The sequence below is a fragment of the Phocoena phocoena genome, chromosome 2 (genome assembly GCF_963924675.1).
Source record: "Phocoena phocoena chromosome 2, mPhoPho1.1, whole genome shotgun sequence".
Taxonomy (NCBI): domain Eukaryota; kingdom Metazoa; phylum Chordata; class Mammalia; order Artiodactyla; family Phocoenidae; genus Phocoena; species Phocoena phocoena.
In genome coordinates, this window is record NC_089220.1 from 38072891 (window position 1) to 38100187 (window position 27297).

General features: G+C 38.6%; 1 protein-coding gene across 1 annotated transcript in view; it reads left to right on the forward strand.

The window, feature by feature from the left end:
- Positions 1 to 27297, forward strand: part of KCNH5 (potassium voltage-gated channel subfamily H member 5) — a 334670-nt gene that overhangs the window by 87033 nt on the left and 220340 nt on the right. The window contains exon 7 of the mRNA XM_065871428.1: positions 381 to 807. Coding sequence (XP_065727500.1) covers positions 381 to 807 — 427 coding nt within the window. The remainder of the gene's footprint in view (positions 1 to 380; positions 808 to 27297) is intronic.

The following is a 27297-nucleotide window of genomic DNA, read 5'->3' on the forward strand; positions in this document are numbered from 1 at the left end:
GAAATAAAAGGTCTAAATTCATCACCCTATTTCTATACTCTGAGTATATTGCATTTGAGCTATTTTCTCCTTTGGTTTTTCTCTGTGCTATTTATACTCCACTTATGAAAATAAACTCCGTCTTCCTTACCTAATGAAAAGTTTTTTTATCTAATAATCTACAAATATCTTTTTTCCTGGTGGGAAGGAATCTGCATTTAAAAAGTTTCTTTATCACTTCAGCTTTTTGTTGTTGTTGACTTAAAGTGGGAGCTGTAGTATGTGTATGTTCTTAGTATATAAATGGTGATTGAGTTCATTAAGGTGAACCACTGCATTGTTTTCCTTAGCCTTTCCTTTTCTGAAAGTGTTGTGTCATTTCTTTTTTTTTTTTAATTCAGGGAATCAGCAGTCTCTTCAGTTCTTTAAAAGTGGTGCGTCTCTTGCGACTGGGCCGTGTTGCCAGGAAATTGGACCATTACCTAGAGTATGGAGCAGCGGTCCTTGTGCTCCTGGTGTGTGTGTTTGGACTAGTTGCTCACTGGCTGGCCTGCATATGGTACAGCATTGGGGACTATGAGGTCATCGATGAAGTCACAAACACCATCCAGATAGACAGTTGGCTCTACCAGCTGGCCTTGAGCATTGGGACTCCGTATCGATACAATACCAGTGCAGGGATATGGGAAGGAGGACCCAGCAAGGATTCACTGTATGTGTCCTCTCTCTACTTTACCATGACAAGCCTTACAACCATAGGATTTGGAAACATAGCTCCTACCACAGATGTGGAAAAGATGTTTTCCGTGGCCATGATGATGGTTGGCTGTAAGTATCTTTTATTTTCTTTTTTTAAAAAAATTATTGTTGTTGATAGTTCTCCAGGCTCGTCTCTGACAGGAGTAAATTAAACTACTTTGTCTTCAGAAAAATGTTTAATTCATGTCATTTACATTGGTTTAATTTTTATTCAGCCTTAGAAAATAAAAAGGCAAAATAATATATTTTACTTTTTAGAATGTTTTAGCACATGAAAAGCAGTATGAATGGACTGATACAAAAATTAGAATGGGAACTCTTTGATATACTTCTGTTCATAGCATTGTACCTGGCAGAGCTATTTCCAAAAGGAGACCAATATCTAGAAAGGCAGCATCTGGCATATTCCATAGGTTTTGTGGGCAATGCATAAAATTCTGAAAAAGTAGACAGGATCTGATGTGAGATACCCTGTTTAGAAAATGTTTTATTTAATAATTAGTTTTACGTAGGCTTTTACAATTAAGACTAGGCAAAGAGTTTATAAGTCTAGTCTCCATTACAAAATTCTAGCTGGAATATATTCCAGTCTGAGAGAATGAAAGTATTAGTAAATGTAAGCTTATTCAGCAATGACAAAAGTGTCTAGGATGTAGCATACAGACCTGAGTACTAAATGTCTTGATGATGATCTTGGGAGTAGAATTCTCTCTACAGGAGTGAAGGACCAAGTATTCTAAACTCAGACTAAGACTGGATGATATAGAAGATCAGAATTAAGGAAATACATACAAAAGAAAATGTTGAAAAAGGAGATTTTTGAGGGGGACTTCATCACCATACACACCCTCACGTTGACTTTGATGATTTATCCAAGCCTAGTTCTGAGACCTAGAGTAACCTTAGGACTGGAGTTTTGTTTTTGTTTTTGTTTTTGCAGTACTTGGGCCTCTCACTGTTGTGGCCTCTCCTGTTGCGGAGCACAGGCTCCGGATGCGCAGGCTCAGCGGCCATGGCTCATGGGTCCAGCCGCTCCACGGCACGTGGGACCCTCCTGGACTGGGGCATGAACCTGTGTCCCCCGCATCCACAGGCAGACTCCCAACCACTGTGCCACCAGGGAACCCCCACATGGGATCTTTTGTTGCAGCACACGGACTTTTCTAGTTGTGGTGTGCAGGCTTCTCTCTAGTTGTGGCTCATGGGCTCCAGAGCGTGTGGGCTCAGTAGTTGCAGTGCGCGGGCTTAGTTGCCCCATGGCATGTGGGATCTTAGTTGTCCAGCGGCATGTGGCGTCTTAGTTTCCCGACCAGGGATCAGACCTGTGTCCCCTGCATTGAAGCCGGATTCTTAACCACTGGATCACCAGGGAAGTCTCAGGACTGGAGTTATGATTAGTGTTATTAGTACCTTTTAAGCCTCTGGGTCATGGTAATTGGTTTTTGGTCTAAGCCATCCCTTTTGAGATTCCACATTATAGAATTTTATATTATGACACTAATGGGAAAAATGTTAGAGTCCAGGAATGTCGGCTGACTCATGAAAGGTCAGTATCTTGGGTCTAAACAAGGTACTTTTCGAAGTTCGTAATGTCTGCAAGCTATTGGTCACCAATGTTAACAGTTGTTTAGCCTTCTGTACTCCTTTGTACAGGTACAGAAACAAGAACACACAGGTTGTCTTCGCTGCTTAAAAGTAACAGAGGGATGGTGAGAATTCCAAGTGCTGTTTCCTCCAGAGGCTTTTAGGAGGAAAATGTTCTTACAAAGAGATCTTGATGATCTCTTAATTAAACTACTGCCTACACACTGAAAGTGGTAAGATGTATTGGCAAAAATGGTGCTTTATAAATTCAGAAGACAACATTTTGTCAGATATAGTATTTATTACTGTACTACTTTTAATATTTATATAATGCATTTTGCCTTAGACTTGAGCATAGTTAGATTAAAAAATTTATTTTGAATTATAGATTCACTGGAAGTTGCAAAGACAGTATAGTGAGGGCCTTTGTGCCCTTCCCTTAGTTTCCTCCAATAGTTATATCTTATATGACTCTAGTACAAGATCAACATTGGCATTGGTACCATGTGTGTATATAGTTCTGTGTTGTTTTATCACACGTGTAGATTCTGTAACCACCATTGAAATCAAGATACAGAATTGATCCATTACCACAGAGATCTCCCTCATGTCACACTCATGGGCTTCCCCCAAGCCTCCCTAACCCTGGCAACTACTGATCTGTTCTTTATCTATATAATTTTGTAATTTTGAAAATGCTATATAAATGGAATCATGCAAAATGTGATTTTTTGAAATTGGCCTTTTCCACTCAGCATAAGTCCCTTGAGATCCATCTGAGTTGTTGAGTGTATTAATAGTTTGTTCCTTCTTATTCCTGAGTAGTATTCCATGGTTTGGATATACTGCTGTTTAATCATTCATCTATTGAAGGATATTTTGATTCTTTCTAATTTTTGGCTCTTACTATAAAACTTCCATGCACGTCTGTGTAGTTTTTTGTTTGGACATAAGTTTTTAGTTCTCTGGGATAAATACCCAGAAAAGAGATTTCTGGGACATATAGTGTCTATTTATTTTTTTAAAGAAATTGTCAAACTATTTTGCAGAGTAGACATACTAGTGTAGTTTGATTTTCAACAAGAGAATAACAGAAAAATAAAATCTATGTAGAGTTGAAGGACACCATTATTTACTTTGTTTCTCAGGCCCCAAAACTTGGGAATCATCCTAGTTTCCTGTTTTTCTCATGTATTACATCTATTCATAACAAGTTTATTGGCTTTACCTTCAAAATACTCCATTCAAACCACTTCTTCAGAAATTCTACTCAATGCCACCCTCCTATAAAAAACCACCACAATGCCAATCACTCTTACTCTCTTCCCTTTAATCTTTTTCTTCACTGTATCTACCAAGACCTGAAACCATGTTTACTCTGTTTTTCTTTTCTTCAGAATGTAAGCTCCATGACACTAGGGCCTTTGTCTACCTTTTTTGCCTCTATATTCTCAACTTCTAAATAATTCTTAATGCCATGCTCAATCTAAATTTGTTGTATGAATGAATGAAGTTGAATATGTCCCTGATGATTATAATAAGAATCTCTTGTCATTGAATCCACCCCAGTTAGGTCTCTGATGAATATACATGCCAGAAAAATGCACACTTTTTGAATTTTAGCCATGATTCCTTTGTGAAAGCCCTGGTGAGCTCACCTGTATTGTCTGCCTGTGGTAGTGTAGCAGCTCCTTCAGCTGGATTGCCCCAATCTTGTCTTTCATGAGGCCTGATAATAAGTTCTGAGAGGCTAGTCATTAGAAGCACCAACAACCCTTTCTCCCACCAATTTTTTTTTTTTTTTTTTTTTTACCATCTACGTTCTGAATTTACTTACATTGGAAATTTTCACATAGATTCAGTTGAGTTTTCAAAACTTCATTTAGTTCAGAGTCGGTCCCATTCTTCTCTACTTCATGTATGGCTAATTATATTGCTATATCAAAATTTCTTTCTCCTCTCTTCGTCAGTTCCTGTCTTAATTTCAAGATGAAGTTCTGGTCATAAAGTGGATCCTTTTCTTCCTGAGTTTTGCTATCTCCTTTCAACACCTGAATAAACCAATATCTGACATCTTTTACCTGTCAACTTTGGCTTTCTTTGTATGCCTCTGAACAAATCCTGCTTCTATAGCCAGAGTGTTCCAAGGAGATGCCTTTTAATTTCCTTCTTATTTCTTGGGTCCTTAGTAATTTCATGGAATATTTCCTTTGCAACAACCCAAGAAGCTGATAGAAAACTGTTAAGACCCATGAAGTGTTGCAGTAACTTCCCACAATTCCAAAACTAATTAGACACACATGCACAAAATATCAACCAAATGTGGCCATTTCAGCTGTTTGTGATCCTAGTATGATTTTTTTCCTGAAATAGTGTTGCCAAAATCTTGGCTCCCTGTACACTGATGCCAAAATGAGATACAGAGACAGAGTTTTGGAGGAGAAAGAAAGGGTGGCTTTATTCTTTGCCAGACAAAGAGAGGAACACATCAGGGTAGCACCTCAAGAACTGTGCCCTGCTCCTTGGGGAATAGGGAGGGGTCTTATAGTCAGGGCTCATGGTCAGGGGTATGTGATAAGGATCAAGGTGGTAACAGTCCTGCATTCTTCTTTCTTCTGAAGTTTCAAAACGGTGGGGTTGCTGACAAGATGAGGATGTGTGCAGGGTCTCAGGTGGTCACTCTCCTAATCTTGATGAGCTTCTCTGGTCCCTTTAATCTTGCTTCAGGTGGTTTCCTGGCTGCAACTGTTCACATCTGCCCTTTGGAACTCAGGGAAGGTCATGGAGGCTGGAGTCTTGCCTATAAGAAACGGGGGACAAAAAGGCCTCTGTGCCTGGGAGCCCCATAGAGCCCTGCTATGTGTGTGTGAGTGTGTGTGTGTGTGTGTGAGTGTGTGTGTGTGTGATGGAGAAGGGGAGTAAGGGAAGAGGGAGATAGAAAACTGGTTTATGCTTTCAGCTGTGCTAGGATCTAGTCAATCTGTGCCGACTATTTGAGAAGCACCACTTGTAACCTTATAACTCAATAACTGAGAAAGATGTTTTGTCAAACAGTTGTTGGAGATACCAAGAGCCTATTTTCTGTTGAGAAAGTAATCACAGCTTGTAAATGATAGCTTCATTTTTCTGGAGAATGTCATCTGAAATTTTTGTGCCTTCCAGCAAAAATTTAAAAATTTCAGTGCCAGCAATTCCAGTTCCTAGAGATTTTCTGAGCTCTCCTCTTTCTTTAATGGCCTTTCCTCTGAGACTCCTCGGTTCTTTCTGTTACTGAGTCGAAGCTCGCTCTGTTCACCACGAGACAGGCCAATAAATCGGTAAACGAGGTGTTGAGGCAAGGAAAGACGGCAGACCGAGAAGATGGCGGACTAGTTTACCCAAAAAAACATCTTATGGGGTCTGGATGCCAGTTTCTTTTATAGAACAGAGAGGGGAAGAGTTGAGGAAAAAAAGTAAAAAGGCCATTTGTCTTGCAAAATCTTCTTGCTTGGCCTGCATCAGGGAGGGGATGTGTTAATTCTTTTCTGCAGCCATTCACAGGTGGGCAGGGTCAGAATGTCTCTCTGTGAGCTGAACAAAGGCCTTTTAGTTTGTCTGGCAGAGGGTCAGGGTTCCCTGTGGCAGGCCATTATGTATACTTACAGCTGTAGGTAGTGATATGATAAGAAAAGCCATGAAAAGCAAAGGTAAAAGTTGAAGAAACAGAACCAACGTGGAGTCAGAATTCGCTCTTCCCTGTTAGATTTCCCCCTGATGCTAAATTGCATGTAGGCTCTGTCCTGGACCACAGTCTCAAAGGTCTCCTTGTTGATATCAGACAAATCTTCAAACAAAGTTTATGACCACGGCCTCCCTTCAATCCCAGTCACCTTATGTTTCCCCTTGATCCCTTCTACGTCAGCAGGATCCCAGAGTATTTCTCTTACCTGCTGTCTAGGGATTTCTTAGGCTTATATCCTTTGTTCCTACATTCCCTGAAGGTAGAGAACCCTCCTGCTCAGATTCCAGATCTGGAAGGGTTGTTTCTTACATACGCCTACCACCATGTGTTTTTTTACCTCAAATTTGTCTTCTCTTAGTTTTGGCATGCTCTATGCCTTGAGTGCACTCCTTGGTTCTGGTAGCAGCCATTACTACCCCAGGACAGGCAGTTCTGAGTGAACCTGACTACTCTGCTGATATTCACGAAATTCACTACTAAAGGGCTTTTGTGAAAAAGAGCATTTTCGAAGTTTAGTTCTGCAGCAGTTGTGGAGAATAGCCTACCTTATTTTTTAGATCAAGATGTGGGTAATCTCTGCTAATTTGCTCAGTAAATACTTAGTGATGCCTTCCTGAAATATTTTCAAATCCATTTCATTTATATAATATTATTGAGCCCCTAGTAACTTTCTTTTTTTTCCCAAAGATTAGCAGACTGACTGATTTTGCTTCTATTTAGAAAGCACCTTCATACACTGATGATTTGTTTTGATGGCTGTAAAACAAAGGAATATGAATTGGAATCTTCTGATATGATTATCCTTTTTGTCTTAATGTATTTTTATGAATCCTCTTTTAAAGAGGATTTATCAAGAAAGCAATTGCTTAGCTCCTTCTTCATTACTAAATAATCACATAAAATATTTTAGTTTAATCCAACAATTATAAAAAACTTTACATTTGCATATTTCACTACAATTTTATAAAAAAAGAAACAAAAATGTGAATAACTTTTTGCCATAAATCATGTCCAACCATAAATGAGTTTGCTTTTGTTTGCTTTGTTTTGTTTTAATATACTATAAAATATTAAATACATTAGTAAACATGTAGACAGTACATTTCAAAGGACTATAAGTATTTGGGTATTTATTTTATTTAAAAACATTTTTCACTCTTTCCATTGTTGTCTGCTTAGTTGGTAAATTGAGGCAGCCTACCTCACATGGTATATGACACTCAGAATTTGTCCTGGTAGGATGCCATCCAAACAAAGTCCTTAAAAGTAAAGCAAAGCAAAATGAAAAACTACAAATACGAAAATTGCTGCGGTTTAATTGGTAGAGAGGAAACCCAGTTATAATAATGCTAACGTGCAATTTTTAAATAGGATGTAATCCATGATCGCTCAGACAGTCTAAGGACTTCCTGTAATTCACTGGCAAATGGTTTAGCACATTTAGAAGAATAGCAGGGGAGTGGGATGTGTATGACAGGAAATTTGAATCTCCATGTGGGTGGTTAAGAGCCACCAGGGAGCACTTAGTTACACACTGGTCACTCAGCATCACGCATCCGAGACTGATGCCACACATCATATTCTCCAGTTCATGGGCTCGGTTAGCACTCTCTGTGGGGTTCAGATAAAAGCCAAACTGAGATTATGGGCCTTGCCCTCACCCCCTCCATAGGAAATGGAAATAAATACAAGATGGTGAGACTCAGAGATTGGGAGAATACAGAATAAGGTGGAGCAAAGGGCTGTGTGACCTTGGATGGTTTTTGGATCTCTTTGGGTTTTAATTTTTTCAAGTGTGAAATGCAGATTTGAGATAAATGACTTTTAAGGTTCCCTTCAGTACTAACATTCTGTATATCTAAGATTCGGTTAGCACAGTTATGCCACTGTCCTTAGAATTGGACTGGTTATTGGAGATGAGGTTATTATGGAAAAGGAAGGGGTGTCACTTAAAAGTTTTAGGGCTTTTCATATACAGTGCATGTCTTGTTTTATGGAGAATAAGATGTGTCTTGTATGGAATATATTTAATAGAGAGTTTAGAGGGAAGAACTTCAGGGAATATTATGGAGAAAAAAATTATACTTTTGGAAAGAGCAGTGTTTTTCCATATAGAAGCTAGGAAGACTGAAAGGCATTTGCCTCAGGGCATAGGAATAGACCCCAGGGAGAGTGCCCAGTGGGGACTCTGAAGGATATTTGGCCTGGATGGATATCTAGGCAGGTTAAAAATGAGTTGTTATACTTTTCCAAAATTAAAAAAAAGTTTCTTTACAAATCATAACATGAAACTTTAGGTGACACAGATATAATATTAAGTTATATGTTAAAATTTTTCTTGCCCTCACTATTGTGGTGTAGGTAGGAAATGGAGTGTGAACATACTGATTTTTAATTCTGGTTTTAGTTTTAACCAGATGGAGAGAGCTTTAAGCTTAATGTTTATTTTAGAAACTGGGTCAATTCTTTGTATCTGCTTTACCCCTGCTTGTAAAAAAGACTTCTTCTCTTTCTCTTCTCTTTTCTTTAATGAGCTGAGTATCCCATGAAGAAAAATATTTCGTGGAGCCCAAAGTTCAGGGTTATAGGCACCTTTTTTTATGGTTTAGTAGTTTCAGATGTACAGTCCAGTAGTTCGAAAAAGACTGTGAAGTGGACTTTACTCCCTGTTTCTTATTCAGAACAGAACTTGTATCTTTCGCAGGAATGTTCTTTTATACTCATATTTCTTTTTATGCCTAGTCACATTTTCACAAAACCTCTCAGATTCTACAAAGTTTGAGTTTTCCCAGAAAACAACAGGAAATTTTCTCATTCGCCTATTAAGTAGCCCACCTCTGTGCAAGGATTTGGTCTCTGGAACTACCTTGTGTCCCTGTATTACTCAAAATTATTGAATTCATTCAGCATTATGCCAGGTGTTCTGGTAGTTATTGGTATTAGGGAGACAGCCTGGATACTTCCTAGCCCTCAATAAGTTAGCGGTATGGTGAGTGTCAGACAAAAAAATATCACTGAATCCTCTCTCTCTCTCCTTCTCTCATTCTTTACAACCCCATTCCATTCCCATCTCAGTCCCCATCACCATTCCAGACCCTATCTCTCCATCTCCATCTCCATCTCCCTCTCCATCTCCATCTTCATCTCATCTCTTTTTGTACTTTGAACTAAGAGCTAAGACTTTGAACAGGTGAATAAGGAACTTGGGCTGAAGAGTAAGGCTGGTAAGAGCAGAGTCTCTGCTTGTCCTGTTTATTGTATTTTTAGTACAAAGTATTGTGCCTAGTTGGTAGCTGTGCTAATTAAACATATGTTGACTAAACAAATGAATAAACAAGTTCACCTGCCTCAGCCTGAGGAATCCAGGAAGGTTTCTAGGAGAAAGTGACTCGAGCTCAGAATACAAAAACAAGTCTGTGAATGAGGCAGGATTTAGGTACTTTCCAGGTAAAGAGAACCCATGTGAGAAAACATAGGAATGAACCGGGTTGGCCTTTTCTGCTGTACTCCGTGTATTTCACTTTGGCTTGAAGAGAAAGTAGATGTGGATGGGGAGGAAGAAAGGAACCAAGGTGCCAAAAGGCTTTGTATGGCTTGAGAAGGAGTTTGTCTTTTATCCTAAAGGTTATGAACTAAAGAAGAAGGATTTTATTCTTCAGTGCAGAAGATAGATTGGGGGAGATACAGGCTGTGGGCAGAGAAGCAAACTGGGGGCTGTGGCAGTAATCTCGGAAGACATGAATGAGGTGGCAGGGATAGGGAGGATGATGGTATGGCTTAGAATCGATAAAATCTTTTTTTTTTTTTTTTTTCTGTAAAGGGCCAGATTGTAACTGTCTTAGGTTTCAAGGGCCATAATGTCTCTGCTGCAACTACTCATTGTGCTGCTGTGGTGCTAAAGCAGCCATAGACAGTACACAAACCAATGAGCAGAGCTGTGTTCCAGTAAAGCTTTAAGCAGGTGGTATTTGGCACATGACCCATCGTTTCCCATGGTCTAGCACAGACAGTATCGGCTGTGAAAAGCCCATTGACTTTGGAGTCAGACAAATCTAGGTTTGATCTCTTTTTTTTATCACTTATTAAGAATTTACATCAATTATCTAAACCCTCATCTGTAAAAGAAAGATAATAGTCCCTACATTACAGAGTTATTTGAAATACTCAGTAAGAGATTGTATGTAAAGTTGCTGAAACGTTGTTTTAAGTTGTTATGGTGATCAAATGAATGAGTGAGATATGGTAGAAGGAAGAGTTCAAAAGGACTTACAGATTTCTGGCTAATTCAGCTGAGTGAAAGACAAAGCTCTTTTCTAAGATGAGAAAGAAGGGGCAGGTATTACTGGGGCAAGAGTGCAGTTCTTTTTTGGACATGTTGAGTGTGAGGGGTCTTCAAGTCATTTGTTAGAGATGTCCATGAGGTTAGAAGTGATAGAAGTAAGAAGTGTGGCTTTTGGGTTCCAGAGACATGAGGCCCTGAGAAATCTCTTTAGGAATCACAGTGTAGAAAAAGGAATTGATGTCAAGAGCATGCAAGATAGAGTCAGAATGAAGCTGACCAAGGGTGGACCCTGGAGAAAGGAGAGCCAGAGAGGTTAGGAAGAGAACCCAGAGGGGTAAAAAGGAAGCATGGATCCAGAAGAAGGGTTTGTTGCTAACAAAGAATGAGAGAGAACTTGAAGAAGTAAGGGGGAACAGCAAGACAATGGATATTGAATCAGGGGCGATCTGGCTGGAATTAAGAGGCCATGTGACCTTCCATGAGTAGTTTCATTGGATAGTTGAAGGGAGAGAGCCACAGGGGCATTTGTCTTTATGAGCTCTAAGTCTTTTTTTTTCTATGTGAAGGAAAATAATTTTAATCAGTAGCCGTTAACCTAGTGCAGGTAGACTATGCTTGTACAGTATTTTTCACTACCAGTGTTGCTTTTATCTGAATCAACTTTCAAGTTCAATAAAATATATTTAAATTAGATTACTAGGTATATTATATATGCGTGGAGTTTCCTTTCATGTTACAAAATAGAAAACAAAAAACTGACTTTGAGAGAAGTTTTTATGAAATCCCACTTTCTAAGAACAGGCATTTTAGTCAGGGGAGAATTTTATTTACTGATGACTACAAGATGATTTGGGACCTTAGAATAAATTTAGTTTTGATTTCTGTGAATGTTTATTGCCTGGGACAGGTTGTTACCTTGTAGAAGTGGTGCTCTGCCGTAGAGAGCACTGGGGACTTGCCTGATCCTTACATAAGTAGTATCAAGGATCAGTGGACATATGATTTAAATTTTGCTGGAGATAAAATGGTTAGATTTTTTCCCCACAGGTTGAAGTACTAACAAGTCTATAGATGAATATATTTTGAACATGTTAAGATAAATATCATTCCCAAAGACCTTTATGCATGGATTTAAGAACTGCTTTAGAATGCTCCAAGAGGGGATTTTCTTTGGGGCAGTTTCTAAGCCAACTAGTTCCCAAGTGACTGCTTCTAACCTACTTATTTAAGTTTTACAAAAATTGTGGTGACTGAGGTAGGCCTCCCTTGGAGTTCAGGTGCCAGGCACACGGTCTTGGGTTTGGGCTGCGTGTGTAGGAAAGAAGATTTCTATGGGATGAGAACTATATCCAGGTTGACTCTCTGGAAATATTGGAGGCTTTTAAAAATTCTCTCTGGAGATAGCTCTGGAACTACCCTTTTAGATCCTCTCTTGTTTAAAGTCAAATTTATGTTTAACAACCCCCCAAAGGCTTAATATGTGAAAGTCTAATTTGGGAGACTTACAGATTTAAAATGAATCTGTAAGGGAAGGAAACTTAAATTCATGCCTCTGGTTAGACTTTAGCAAAGCAGACAGGTCTAGTGTTGACTCTTTTAATGAGCCTTATGGGGTGGAAGCCAAGACATTGGGAACTTTTCTTATACTGAGCTGCGTATGTGTTTGCCTGTCAGATTCCTTAGAAAAGGCCTCAAAGGACCTTCATAGTAGGTGTGTTCCCCCAACTCCTTCCCTTAGGAGGGCCAGTCTTGAGAATAACATCACTTCCCTTCACCTCTCCCCACCATTACTCACACTGACTCTCTAGATTCCATCATCCCTAAACAATTCCCAATCTGGATCTACCTGCCTCTTTTGCTCCTGTTCCAGGATTGCTGAGCACAAGGTGGAATAAACCACACAGCCCTGTGAACAGGTGCCACTAAAATGCGTGGTTCACAACCTTAGGGATCTTTACTTATTTTAGGTCATCTCCTGCTCACGTTTGCTGAGCAGCTATTCTTATGCAACTCGCAATGTTTTCTTTCCACTTCTCTAAACCTGTGACGACCCTTCTCCATCTCAGCAGATGGCCCTCCTTTTATTTCTCTGCAAAAGAAAGGACAACTGTAGCAAACATGCACTCCTTTCGTTCCTAACCCCCTTCTGACAAAGGCAGGGTAGAGGAGGCGTGGGGGTGAGAGGGAGGGGGTGGGCAACATGCACAAAACCTCGCAGGCCAAGGTAGTGGCTTTTCTTCTGACTCAGATGGGGGGACTTTTGAAGGTTTGGGGCCAAAGAGTGGTATGATTTGTCTTATGTTTTATAAAGATCAATCTGGCTGCTGCGTGGAAAATGAGCTATAAGGGGACAAGGATGCAAGAGGGCAGACAGGTTAATAATAGTCAAGGTGAGAGATGATGGTGGTAGTGGTTAGAATTGATTAGATTCTGGACAAATGGTTAGGACCAATAAAATGTGAGGATATGAGAGAAAGTGAAGGTCAGCATTTACTTTTAGGCTTTTGGTACAAACAACTGTGAAGCTAAGTTGTGCATGGTCATTTGTCATGTCTAATGGGCAGTTACATATATGAACCCAGAGTTCTGTGAAGTGGTCTTGGGTGTGGACATAGATATGCTTTGTCTCTTGATATTTTATCTCCTCCAATTTTTTGCCCTTCTTTTCTCTGTGTTGTCCATCTCTCTATCATTCTACTGGCTCTTTCTCATCAGCCCATAAACATGGTCATGTCTCTTCAATCCTAAAAAAAATACACGTATGTGAATAAAACACTTGACTTTGCACTCTCTTTAACTATTGACTACCAATTCTCCCCATTTTAAGTAGGCTTCCTAAAGCATGTGTCTTTACTTTCTTATCTCCATTTTCTACCTATTGAAAGTGGACTTCTTCTCCTGTACCACCTCTCAAAGTACATTTGCCAAATTTCACAAACACCTTTTCATGCATAGAGAGACATCTCCCTTGGCTTTGTCGACCTAAAAAACAAGAATCCAGTTCAAGAGGCAAAGTGTTTATTTGGGATAAAAGAATTACAATTGAGGGTATACAGATATAGGTAGAAACCCAAATAGTGCTCTGATTATATGAGAGGGGCTCAGGGTTTTCTCTCATGAGAAAGAAAGGAAGAGGAGGTAAGTTGTTGTTTTCTAGAAGTGTTCATTGGTACAAGATGTTGTAAAACTAGATTTGTACTTCATTGATTGGTCAGGTGACGTAGTCACTAGGTAAATGTTCATTTATCAATCCTTTCAATAGACAGGATATTCTGGTTTCTTTTGCTTACTTCTTGGAATGGTGGCAGATTGGTCCGGTTCAGAGGTACAGAAAGTGGGACGTACAAGGTTATTCCTCTGGAATGGTTGTTCTGGCTGTATTTTAAATGGCTCTACTAGTGTCATCTTTCACAGCTTCTTTGATGTTTATCTCTCCCTGGTTCCCCTCCCACTGCTCTGGCTATTTCTTCTCTGTTGCTTTGTTGGATCATTGTACTCTGTCTCTTAAATATTGAACACTGTGATACTGGCAACAAATTATTGAAAGATCAAGGGCAGCTCTCCTGATAGGCTGAGCAGTGTCTCCCTACCAGGAGTGATTTAAGGGAGCCAGCCATCTTTCAGATATATCCCTGATCACTTTGCCTGATGATCCCTGCTTTGCGGGTCCTTCCCTTCAGAAGGCCCCCGTGAAACTGTCATTTTGTTCTCTGAACGGTGGAAGTCTCTAGCCCCCATCAGCATGTCAGCACAGACATGTGCTGTGCTGACAAACTAGCTCACTGTCACAATGAAGAGAAAAGAGATGCTGAGATTTCGAAGGAGGGTGGAGAAAGCATTCGGAGCATGGGGTGCTGCTTGGCAGGCAGGGGCGGAAAGGAGCTAAGGTGATGATGCCAAGAGGGAAGAGACTCTTCCAGAAGGATATTTTTTTTTCTTCCTACCTCTATGGTGGGAAAATAATCAGGGATTGATGATTCATGCCCCCTTTCTCTGGTTTCCTGCCATGAGAACCTTCTTCCAAAGCCTGTCTAAAGTATCCCTGCCCTTTATTTATATCCCATTATCCCTTGATTATGGTCTGTAATTATATTTTTTGATTCTTTATATATTTACTGCTTGTCTCTCCAGCTAGAATGGGAGCCAGGAAGACAGGGAGCTTGTCTGTTTGATTCAACTCTGTATCTCTGTTGTAACAGGAACATAGTAGGTGCTCAACAAATTCTTTAGCAATGAATGAATGGATTTTGGTACTCCATATGTGAAAAGTTGTAAATTAAGAGCAAAGCAAAACCATACTGGTTCTCCAGAACTGAGATTTTAGTGTTGGGTTTAAATAGATATACAATAAAACTTAGATATATGAATATGTGATTGACTTCAGTTTTCTGTAACAGAGCTCACTTAGTTTGTGACCCACACCCTCCTACTCTTTTCTACCTTTCAAAGTGCCCCTTGATGCTGCATCTGTCCTGTGGTTGTACCTGTCACTCTGTGTCTGTCATGTCCCAGAATTCTGGATGGGAAGTAGGATACACTTCCCTGTTGTTTTCAGATCTCCCCTCAACCTATTTTAGGTTTCTTTTTTTCACCTATATTTCTTTCCATTTTGCCCACCTAGGTTTCACTGCCCTTTCCTCTGACCCCATGTTTTCTGGGAAAAGAGCTAAGATTTAACAGTAAAAACAAAGCACAATAAGAGTAACAACAAAAAAGCCATTTGCTATCTCAGGGGCCTGGCACTTGCAAAGGAAATCTATGCTTTCAAGATTATTGTTTTGGCTATGGGATTGAAAGATGTCTAATTTGAAATTCAAAGCTATGCTGCTTTCTTTGTTCTCAGCTGTATTTACACTTCCCTTGAAAAGTGACTGCCACTGTTTCAGTGGGAGGATGGCAGAGGGGCCATTAGGAAGAGCAAGGGATTAGAGGGACGAAAATACTGTGTGTGCTTGTATGTATGTTTGTGTGTGCGCGCACACACATACACACACAATCTCACGTGTTCCTCATCCTCAATCATAAGTGAGTTTCTGGCGTAAGTGAATGAATTTGCCACACTCCCAATCTCTTTCTTTTCTTTGCTTATAGAGGGAAACCACCTGGGAATTTAAGTGGTTTGGAAACAACCATTTGTACCATAGACAGAATTTGATGATAAAGTTTGAATATTCTGTTCTGTAGAGGCAACATAAGGTTAGGACTCTTTCAACTTAGGTCAGAAGCAGAGATGATCATTTTTTGGTTTTTGTTTGCTAAAGAAAGAAAATCATATAAGTGTATTTTAGAGAAATATGCATCTTAAAACAAGTTAAGGTAATGGAAAGTGTTTCCATTCACCCAAAGAGAGATTTTACTGGATTTTAATGTTTGGTGAGAGGCTTCCTATAGCTGTGTGACTCTGTTAGTTTAGTCATTAGAGAGAAATTCCCAGAGGAAAAAAAGGTGATTGTAATGGAAGTTGGTTAATATGACAGCACCAGACAAGACAGCTGAGATAAACAAGAAAGAACCCAAGTCACACAGAGGAAGGGACGGAAATCCCAAATATTTTCTGAACCTTTGGTGTTCCTGGCTTCTTTTTAATTTAATTTGCAAGGTAATTCAGATTATCTGCCTGTTTTCTTTTTTTCTTAATTTAATTTTTACATCAAAGTAGTACATACACATAAAGAGTCAAATAGTACTTTAAGGTTTATTTTGAAAAATAGAGGTTTACTTTTCTCCACGCCTTTTCCCATTTCCCAGAGACTACTTTAAAATATTTTTACTTTTGGGGTAATATTTATCTTTTTTTCCTCTAAATACCGTGATTATTGGAGAAGATTTTCAGTTTCAGTCATTAGCTATTGACTTACATCTTTGGAAAATGCCCCCGTCCCTTAACCACCACTTCGTACACATATATACATTTCCAATTTTCTATCTTCTCAGTATATTTAGATCATGCTTTTGATTGAATCAATAGTCTGTGTTCATTTTTATGACTTGCAAACACTGTTTCTGTCTGAGTTGTGTGGTATTCGATCATTATCTTCCCATGCCACATTTGGTTTTCCCCAGGGTAATTATGGTCATCCAATTATTTTCTTAGTTTTCCATGTGCTTCTCTTTATTTCATTTCCTAAGTCTCCTGTATTGTGTAGCTCTTTCTCAATATGCTCATATTAGGTAGGGATCAACATCTTGTCTTTGGAGGCACCTTTCTTGGAGCCTTCTGACTATTCTGACCTAATCTCTGGAGTCTGATCCACAGCTCTCAGCCTGATACCTCCCTTCATCCATGATCTTCAGGATTCCCTTTGCCTTTCTCTTTTATGGACTCCTTGTTTTCTCTGTCTGTTTTCAAGAAACAACTCTCACAATATTAGCCTTCAGAGAAAGGATAGGTAAAAGATATTTGGGCGGGGGGAGGATTATACATGTTTTAAAATGGCTTTCATTTATCCTTACACTTAATTGAGAGTTCTTCTAGGTAGAGATTTAAAGATTAGAAATGATTTTGTGTCCTAATTTTGGGTCTTTCTTCCTTTGAATTTTGAATGGAACTATTCAGAAGACTGATTCCAGTCAAGTCTTTTTATTTTTTAGATTGAAGTGTAATGGCCTATAACACTTTTATTAGTTTCAGGTATATAGCATAATGATTTGGTATTTGTATATGTTGTGAAATGATCATCACAATTAGTCTAGTTAGCATCCATTACCTTACACAGTTACAAAAAATTTTATTTCTTGTGATGAGAACTTTTAACATCTTCTCTGTTAGCAACTTTCAAATATGCAATATGATATTATAGTCATCACACTGTACATTACATCACCATGACTTATTTTATAACTAGAAGTTGGTACCTTTTGACTCCCTTCACCCAGTTCTCCCACCCCTACCCTCTGTCTCTGACAACTGCCACCAACCAATCTATTATCTGTATCTGTGAGCTTGGTTTTTTCAGGGTTTTTTTCAGTTTTTTTTTTTTGGGCAGGATTTCATTTTTTCATGGTTGAATAATGTTCTATTACATATATCTATATACCACATTTTCTTTCTCCATTTGTCCATTGATGGGCACTAAGGTTTGTTTCTATATCTTGGCTGTTGTAAATAATGCTACAATGAACATGGGGATGCATATATCTTTTCCAGTTAGTGTTTTTATTTTCTCCAGATAAACACCCAGAAGTGGAATGGCTAGATCATCTGGTACTTCTATTTTTAATTTTTTGAGGAATATTTGTACTGTTTTCCATAGTGGCTGCACCAATTTCATTCCCAGCAACAGTACACAATGATTCTCTTTTCTCCACATCCTCACCAACACTTATTTCTTGACTTCTTTGTAATAGCCATTTTAACTGGTGTGAGGTGATATCTCATTGTGTTTTTAATTTGCATTTTCCTGATGATTAGTGACGTTGAGCATCTTTTCATGTACCTGTTGGCCATTTGTATGTCTTCTTTGGAAAAATGTCTATTCAGATCTTCTGCTCCATATTTAAATTGAATTTTTTTTTTGCAGTTGAGTTGTATGAGTTCTTTATACATTTTGAATATTAACCCCTTAAAAGATATCTGAGTTGCAAATATTTTCTCCCATTCAATAGGTTGCATTTTCATTTTGTTGATGGTTTCCTTTGCTGGTCAGAAGATTTTTATTTTGTTGTAGTCCCACTTGCTTATTTTTGCTTTTATTGCTTTTGGTGTCAGATCGATTCAAATCTTGATGCTTGTAAATAATATATTTTTCTCTCTTCTTACTTTCTGGAAACCTTTAAAATCTTTTGGTACCCAGTATTAGGAAATACTATGGTGATGTCTTTTTCTTTGGTTCTGTTTTCATCCACTTTTCTAGATTCTCAATGGGCATGTTTCACCATTTGGATATACCTATTTTTCACTCCTGGGAAATTTTCTTGAGTTATTTTCTTGACAGTTCCTCCTTTTTCTTATCTTTATTGAAACTCCTACTGTTTGGAAGTCGAGTCTTCTGGATTGATTTTCTAATTTTCTCATCCCCTTTCTATGATTTTCTGTAATTTTGTCTTTTTTTTCACTCTATGGTCTAGAAGTTTTCCTCAAGCTCATTTTCTAATCCTTCTGTTGAATTTTTTTTTCTCCTAGCCTATGTTAATTTCCAAGAGCTCTCGAGCTTTATCCTTGTTCCTTCTTATAACATGCTGTTTTTGTTTCATAACTTCAAAATCTCCTCTTTTCTCTCTGAGGATGTAAGAGAGTTTATATACAGTTTTCATATGCTCACATAGTCTCTGTTTCCTTTGAGTTGATTTTTGGTTTGTTGGTTTTGGTCTCTGTTTCTCATGTAGGAGGCTTTATGCAGATGTCTAGGAATCCTGGCTTTCTTTTTATGGCTGAATTTGTGACTGTGGCCTTAATGTAGGGAGATCTGATTGGGTCATTTTGTGGGGAATACTCAACATCACTATTTTTTACTTCATTTCTGTTGGGCCGCCCATTTTCCCAGAGAGGAATTTTTCCAATTTCTAGTCTGGATATTCCTTGCTTCCAGCTTTCTGGGAGCTGAATGTGGAAATAAGCTAGGGGGTTGGCATTCAGTTTGTACACTTTCAAATAATCCCCCTGGTTTCAGTAGCTACCCCTACTTGAGACTCTCCCTAGTCTTCAGCTGAGGTGTGAAATGGACAATTGCCCAGCTCTGTGGAATTAAGAAGGCATCTGGGAGATGGATATCCATCTACTTTTTCAACAGACTTTCAACAAATCCTCCATTTTCAACTCCCTTTTGCCCCCTCACTTCCAGAAGTATCTGGTGGTAGCAATTCCTGGGATATTTGGGGGTTCTGTACTGCAGATCAGTTTGGTTCTTGGCTTTCCCTCTGCTGGTTTAAGATTCAGCTTTCTTGGATCTGCTAAGTCAGTTACTACTTGTCCTATGCTTTCCAGGTTTCAGAAGTTTTTGTTGTTGTGTGTTCTCCTATTTTCTTTGTCCTTGTAGCATCACAGTTTAAAGAATCCATTTACTGTTTATTTTGTGGAGTTTTGAGAAGAAGCAGAGGCATATGCATGTGGACAGTCCTCCATATTGACCATATTGGCTGAGCCTTTCTGTCTTTTTGCATGGTTCTCTCAGTTATGCTGGTTCTTCTCTTTCCTTTGTTTATTATCCAGATTTATACAGCTCTTGATCTAAAAATTTTCACTGCTCTTTACCATTTGTCTCAAGCTACTTGCTTAGTAGGGAGTATCCCATCCTTACTAAACCCATCAGAAGTCCACTGCTATAATATCTGTCTACTTAACCTGTAAGTCTACTCCACTGTCTGCTTGGCCTCTCAGCTACGTTCTATGGTCCCTGATCTTTGGAAGTCCTGTGCTGTTGTGACAATCTCTGCTCAGTCATTCTCTCTGGCATTCTTTCCCCCTGTATTCATTAGAGCCAAGCTTTCTCTTATACTACATTAGTCCTCGAGCCCATCTCCAGCAGAGCATCTTTTTCCAATCCCTTAAATATATAGAATGACACTGTAAAAATGATCAAATACTCTGGCATTAGCTAGATTGAATTGGGTGGGGGTGGGTCTATCCTTTTCATGTAGGTTTATACTTTAGAATTAAAGGGAGGCATAAAATTTATCAGTATCATGGATGAAGCCAGACCAAAATGTATTCAGTTTCTTAAAGTCAGGATTCTGTTATACTCTTAGGACTAGAAGTGGTTGGCAATAAAGGGGTGAAAGGAAAAACCACTCTCAGTACTGTGGCCTAAATTTAAGTCAATCAGGGCTAAATTCCTCTTCTATCAGCCTTTAATAAACAGCATTCTATAGTCCACAGTGAATTCAGCACAGTGATGTTGGGATTTTGTTGATAAACCTGTTATTGGTGTTTCTCAGTTTGTATTTGCTCTGAAATACTGTCAGTTGGAATACTTCACTGAGGCAGTCAGTGTGGGATGGGAACATATGTGCCGTTGATGAAAGCTGCTTTGCAGTGAAAATCACTGGGATTCCTGTGAAGCTCTATCTTGTGAACATTGTTATATGAGCACTACCTTTAAAATATTTGGCTTGAGTCTGAAATCCTAAATAGGTTTACAGACTACAGGCCTACCAGATGAGCAGGAGTAAAAATGAAATATTTCACTGTTGTGTTATGTGGAGCTTTTCTGTTGTCAGATAGAACTTTGAATACATAAATTTTAATCAAGAGAAGTCTGACTAATAAAAATCATCATGGTGAGTGGTAAAAAGTAAGCTTTAAAGGCATTATGATTAAAGGCTGTGTCCTCATTATAAATCAAGTAGCCAGAATTTCTGGAATGAAGAAGGGAGAAAATGGTGTGGGATGAGGTCAGAAAGGTAATGGGACCTGATCATTCAGAGCCCTGGAGACTATGTTATTTTGTGGACGGGAACCTCAAGAGTGTTCTGAGCAGACAATGACATGAATTTGCATTTTAACAGGATCACTCTGGCCACTGTGTTGAAAGTTAACTCTAGGTGACAAGGGATGGAAGAGACAATTCAGGGACATTCTTGTAGTAATTTTAGTGAGAGGTGATGGTGGCTTGGATAAAGATAGTAGCAGTGGAGATAGAGGGCAGTGGAGATAGAGGGCAGAGGGTAGGTCCTAGTTACATTTTGAAAATCAGACATGGTGCATTTTTTAAATTAAAATACAGTTGATTTACAATATTATATTAACTTTAGGTGTGCCAGCATAGTGATTCAGTATTTTTGCAGATTATACTCCATCAAAAGTTATTACAAGATGATGGTTAGAATCCCCTGTGCTATATAATACATCCTTATTGCTTCTCTATTTTATACATAGTAGTTTGTATAAACTACTCTTAATCCCAAACTCCTGATTTGTTTCTCCCACCTTCCCTCTCCCCTTTGGTAACCACTAGTTTGTTTTCTATATCTGTAAGTCTGTTTATGTTTTGCATATATATTCTTTTTTTTTTTTTAGATTCCACATGTAAGTGATATACAGTATTTGTCTTTCTCTGTCTGACTTATTTCACTAAGCACAATATTCTCTAGCTCCACCCATGTTGCTGCAAATAGCAGGATTTCATTCTTCTTTATGGTGAATATTCCTTTGTATGTATATGTATATATGTGTATATATATATACATATATATATATTTCCACATCTTCTTTATCCACTCATCTGTTGATGTGGGCTGTAAAAGGAAGAGAGAAATTAAGGAGGATGCCAAGTTATTTATTTTTATTTTTGGTTCTCTGCACAGGTAGGGATGGAGATGATTATGGGGAAAGCAGAAAGGTTTTTTGTTTTTTTGAGTGAGATGTAGAATGAGGAGTTAAATTTTGACAAGATATAAGTTTGGGATGTTTGTTAGACGTATAAGATGTCTAATAGGCAGTTGGGTGAGAAGTCTGGATTTCAGGGGAGAGATTCTGGCTGGAAACATATACATTTGAGAATTGTTGGTATCGAGCTGATATTTAAAGTCTGGGTGAGACTGGTTGAACTCCACAGGATTGAATGTAGTTAGAGAAGCGGTCTAAGAACTAAGCCCTGGGGCATTCAGATATTTAGTGGTCAGTAAGACAAGGTGAAACCGGCAAAGAGATGGGAAAGGGTGCTTTGGAGGTAGGAAGAAATCTAGAAGTAAAGTGTCCTGAGGGCAAGGAAAGATGAGTGAGCATCCGTGTCAAGTGCCACTTACAAGTCAAATGGAACGACACCTGGGAATTGATCATTGAACTTTTCAGTCTGGAGGTCACTGGTGATCTTGATGGAATCTCTCTCTTCCTCAAACATCTGTGACAAGAGCACTGTTTTCTCTTTGGCAAGTTCTCCACAGTGTCTTGGGATGAAATCTGATGGGGCCAGAACACATCAACTCTTTTAGAGCTATTGATGTTTTACTTTCTTTTTTAGTCAGTTTGTCTCCTGTTGGGTTTATGTCTTCTCTTAGCAGTGCTCTTTATAATCTATACCCTAGTCTGAATATCATTCTGCCTGAAGTAGAGGACAGGCCAAGCAGGGGTCAAGGACTTGTGTATCCTTTGTGTCATCCATCATCATTGGCCTCCAACCCAAGAAGCAGGTACTATGGACTGAATTGTTTCTCCCCAAAACACATATGTTGAAGCCCTAACCCCCATGTGATTGTGTTGGCTATAAGGCCTTTAAGGAGATGATTAAGGTTAATTGAAGTTAAATGAAGTCATAGCATGAAGCCCTGATCTGATAGAACTTGTGCCCTTATAAGAAGAGGAAGAGGCAACAGAGCTCTTTCTCCACCATGTGAGGACACAGCAAAAGGTGGACTGCTGGAAGCCAGGAAGAAAGCTCTTACCAGAACCCTATGCTGGAGCCTTAACTACCAGCCTCCAGAACTATGAGAAAATAAATTTTTGTTGTTTAAGCCACCCAGTCTATGGTATATTGTTATGGCAACCCAGACAGACTAAGAGAGTGGAGCTCTGCTTTCTTTCTACTATTTATTCTCAGCATTTTTTCAAACATTAGTTCTTTGGGGACTTTAAATCTCTTAACAATCTAGTTAACAATCTAGTTTACTGTCTGCATAGCAATAACTCTCCATTTAGGCTTTGAAATACTGGCAGCTTCTTTAGCTGAATCCAACATAGTACTTTGTGCTGAAGAGCATCTAAAAGTTTCATAAATCAGAACAGCTATGAAGATGTACTCCTAGCTTATCAGGCTCTTTTGCATCGAATTACTTTAACTTCCTAGAATTAAAGGTTGGGTTGCGGAGGCAAGCCTATCTTTCTTGCCTTCCTTGCATCCTTTTCTCTCCTCTTACCCCCTTATTTTCCTTCTGTACTAATCACTTGCAATATTTCCTGCCTGAAACATTTTGAAATGTTTACTCTATGATATTGCAGGATTTATGAAACATTCATCCGGTATTGATCAATATGTAGCATTTGTAATTTTTAAAGCCTTTGTAAGCCTGTAGTGGCAAGAAGAGCTTATCTATTTCTCTGGTTTATGCATTAGCAACAACAAAAAAGTCAGTACCTGTGAGGTCTTTTCTCTGATTCTTCCAGATTTTTTCTTAATATGGGCATTTCTTTCTTTAATATTTTGTCAGAAAGCACTAAAACATTAAACAATTATTCGTAGTCTCTGGAAATCCATAATTGGAAATCTAACTTCAGATTCCAGAATTATGTCTGTAAGGGTTGATTATAGGCTGCACTGTGGCTATGTGGTCCAGACTATGGACCATCCCTATAACATAGGGACAAAAGAGAATGGCTACTCACTGGGAATTTAATGGTTTAAAGACACCAGGTGTATGTGCCAGGGGCAATGGAGGGGTTGGTTAATACTTTAATTTCTCTATCTTCTACCCGTGAGATGTAGAATGAATATGTTATATTTGTATTATCTATATGTATATCCTATGTAACATTATGTATCTTATTATATATAAATATATATTTTAGGCTGACACTAATGTTGAAGGATATTCATCATGGTACTCAGGGGAAAAAATAAAACTGTACTTGTGGAGAATTTTCAAAAAGGAAGAAGAAACATGTAGATGAACAGTTTAATATGCAAGCTATAGTTACACAAAAGAAAGCCCATATGGTTTAATGTCGTACATTAGTTTGTTTTAAACCTTTTGCGGTTTATTTTTGATTTAAAATGAATATGTGCCTTAATTAGTTTTGAAGTGGGATAGGAAAGCATATGTTTTTTTAGTTAAACACAGAGTAATTTATGTGGTATTCTCTCTCTTATTCTTGGTGCTAGGTCTTCAAGTTAACCAAAAAAATGTTGTCCAGAGACCCAGGTCAGCCCATCCTTATTGTGTTGAGAATGTGGTTTTTGTTTTTTTTCTTCTCATTACACTTTGCTTAACTGAAAAGAAAGAATTTCTAGGTCTTTATTCATCTATTAATCAAACACTTATTTGACAAATTTCATAGTTATGTATATCTACTATGTAATACAAATTTATATGTGTCCACAGTGCCTTAATACCTGAGATATATTTATCTTCGTCTGGCTATCTTTTTTATCTATCTGCCTATCTATCTATCTATCTATCTATCTATCTATCTAATAGAGATAGGTATAGATATAAATATAGATATCTGGGCCAAAGGATACAAAATGAAATAGAATCCTTTTCCTGCTCTCCAAACCTCGGGGATATCAAAGAAAAACTGCCTTATGAAGTTGAATATGGAAGAAGTAAAATTTAGATACCTGAATGCGCTCATGTAAGGTGGAACTCAGAATGTATGTCCTCTTCATCATTGTCTCTTGGAATAAACCAGAAAAAGAGCCTTGGTTATAGATATAATCATACAGTCCTATGTGTGTCATAGTGTTGTTATGAGGTCAGATGAAAGAACGCATAATGAACATGTTTTGTTTTAAACTTTTAAGCACAAAAAATTATTGTTGATATTCTCATAATACTCAAAATCCAGCCCCTATGTGTCTGTCTCTGTCAAAAGGAGGCAAGTTAAGATGTATTTTATTCATCATATCTGGGCCCAGAAGGCTGACAGGTGAAAGAATCTGTTCTTGCCTATCCTGAAATCAGGTCATAACCAGCCTGGTGGACACTGAAGGACAGGTCGGCCCAGATTCACTGAAGGCCTCGAGAACAGCCAGTGAGACGGTGCAGAGCTGTTTCTGTGTGGTTCTGTGGTGTGATGCTTTCCCCAGGTTGGTTGTCTGCTCTTCCTGTGTCCAGAGCTGTGTGGATCTAGAGAGTCATTTGTGGTCATGAAAAATCATGTGGCTCTTTGGAGATTTCCCAGGATGTTGATGACACAAAACTTGGTCAGACCAGGCTGGAATTGTCTCTAAACTTTTCTCCACCGCTTTCAATTTCTAGGTATGAGCCAAAGCATTTTCTTCTCCTTACTAATAGTCTGTCAGACACTACATATCAGTTAGGGTTTTGAAATTCTATCCACAAAGTCATGAAAGCAGAAATCATACTTTCCTGTGTTTTAAAGAACAAGCTTAATTTATCTTCCATTTATTCATAGAAATGATAGGTTTTTAAGATCCTATTTTTGATTTGCTTTGGATTAATGAGCAGATTTTTGGTAGCAAGAGAGTGAAAATGGAGCCCTACGTCCTTGCAAATGCGTTTAATTACGAAACACGCTGAGCCACATTTGACCATTTTTTGTTTCTGAACTAATGTCAGCCTCTCTAGTCTGCTACAGAACGTGTTTTGCAGCTCCACAACAAAGGATAAAAATAAAATAAATGTTTGGGAAAGCGCTTTGAGATAGCTAAAGATAGAGGGCCACACAAAAGCATACAGGCATTGGTAGAATGACAAATTAATTGTGCTGCCTTTAAGTGGTAACACCGAACAATTAATGCACTTAATTGCTTTATTGAAACAAAAAGCTCTTTTGTAGTTTGCATGATTTCTTTTGTGTAATGAGAATGTTCATAAATTTATAAGTGAGTGCATAACATCTGATTTAGGGAGTTTTGGTAATGCATCTCTGTTTTCTAAATTTTCAGACAGCATTTTTCTTTCTTATTTTATACATTCAGAACTGAGTTCCTAATGAGATAAATTATTATAAATTGTTGGGAGGAGGAGGGAAGTGAAATTATTTTTAAGAAACTAACAGCTTTGAATAATTTATTGGTGTTTCAGATTTCATGTTTACTGAACCTTATTTTCAAGACTAATTTTAATTTCTTGGGAACATAACCTAAATAAGTTTATTGTGAGGAGTTTTTTCAAAACACAAAACAACACTGAGTCCGGTGGTTTTTGAGTTGCACTGGAGAGTTGAAGATTTCTGAGGGGTCAGCCTGGAACTGGAAGAGGGGTGGGGGAGGTGAGCAGGCAGGCACCACACTGGATGATCCGTGAGGGTTTTGCACCTCACTGTAATCTGGCACTTAAAGTGCTCTGCACATTGGAATAAATGAATGAACAAATTGACCCCCACTCCTCCGTCCCTGCTTTAACTTGAGAGACTCGGTTCTTCCCGTTTTCTTTACTGCACTCAGAGTAAGTTTTCCAAAGTTCACTAGAGCAGTTCCAGAGATGATGTAAAACATTCTCTGGCGGGTCCTGCCCTATTGCTGCTACGCACACACACTGAGTGTCCTGGCTACTCTTCCTATCATCTGCCTTCTGTTCCACATTTCTCTCCACCATTCTTCCTAGACCTCCAGCTCCCCTGTACCACTAGCCCCAGTGGGAGTCGGTGTCCTAAAGTGCTGGTCAAGCATCAGTCTGTATTTCCCCATTGCACTGGCACAGTGATCAGAAACACTGCCAACCAATTATGGAGATGGGCAAGCTCCCTGAAAACTGTCATGCACTGTGTAAATGCAAGGAATTAGTAATAGTTTTATATAGGAGTTTATTGATTTGTTAAAGTAACTGATATCATCTTGCCAAAATTGGACACCCTTAGATACCCTGGGACCTTGGCTGTCTGGTCTACCTTTCTAAGCCTTCACTGACCTCTCTACTTTTGGTTTGGAGATATTATATTTAAATTTAATCACGTTCAATAGACTTGTTTGACCCTCGGTATTCTGAGACAGAGAAAATGATTCATCCTCTCACAGAGTCCTTAGGTGATGCATGATGAGCAGGTAGATGATGATAACAATAGTAAAAATTTAATGTACTTCCATGACAGGGAAGGATGATTCTTTACAGTATCTCATTTTACAGTGAACAGCTGACATTTTTTTAGGATGTCAGGTATGAATCTAAGTGCTTTACATAATTTGACTCATTTCATCCCCATAATAATTTTCTCAGTTAAGTGATATTATTGCCCATATTTTACAGGGGAGAGAAACTGAGCAAAGACAGATTGAGTAACTTGTTGAAAGCCACCCAGCTTGTAAGTCATGGGACTTGGTTAGGTAGTTTTACTCTAGCCTAGGATGTGAGATGCTCTCAGTTTAATCATCTCAGCAATACTGTAATTTCTTTTTATGTTTTCCTTTACATCCCTGTG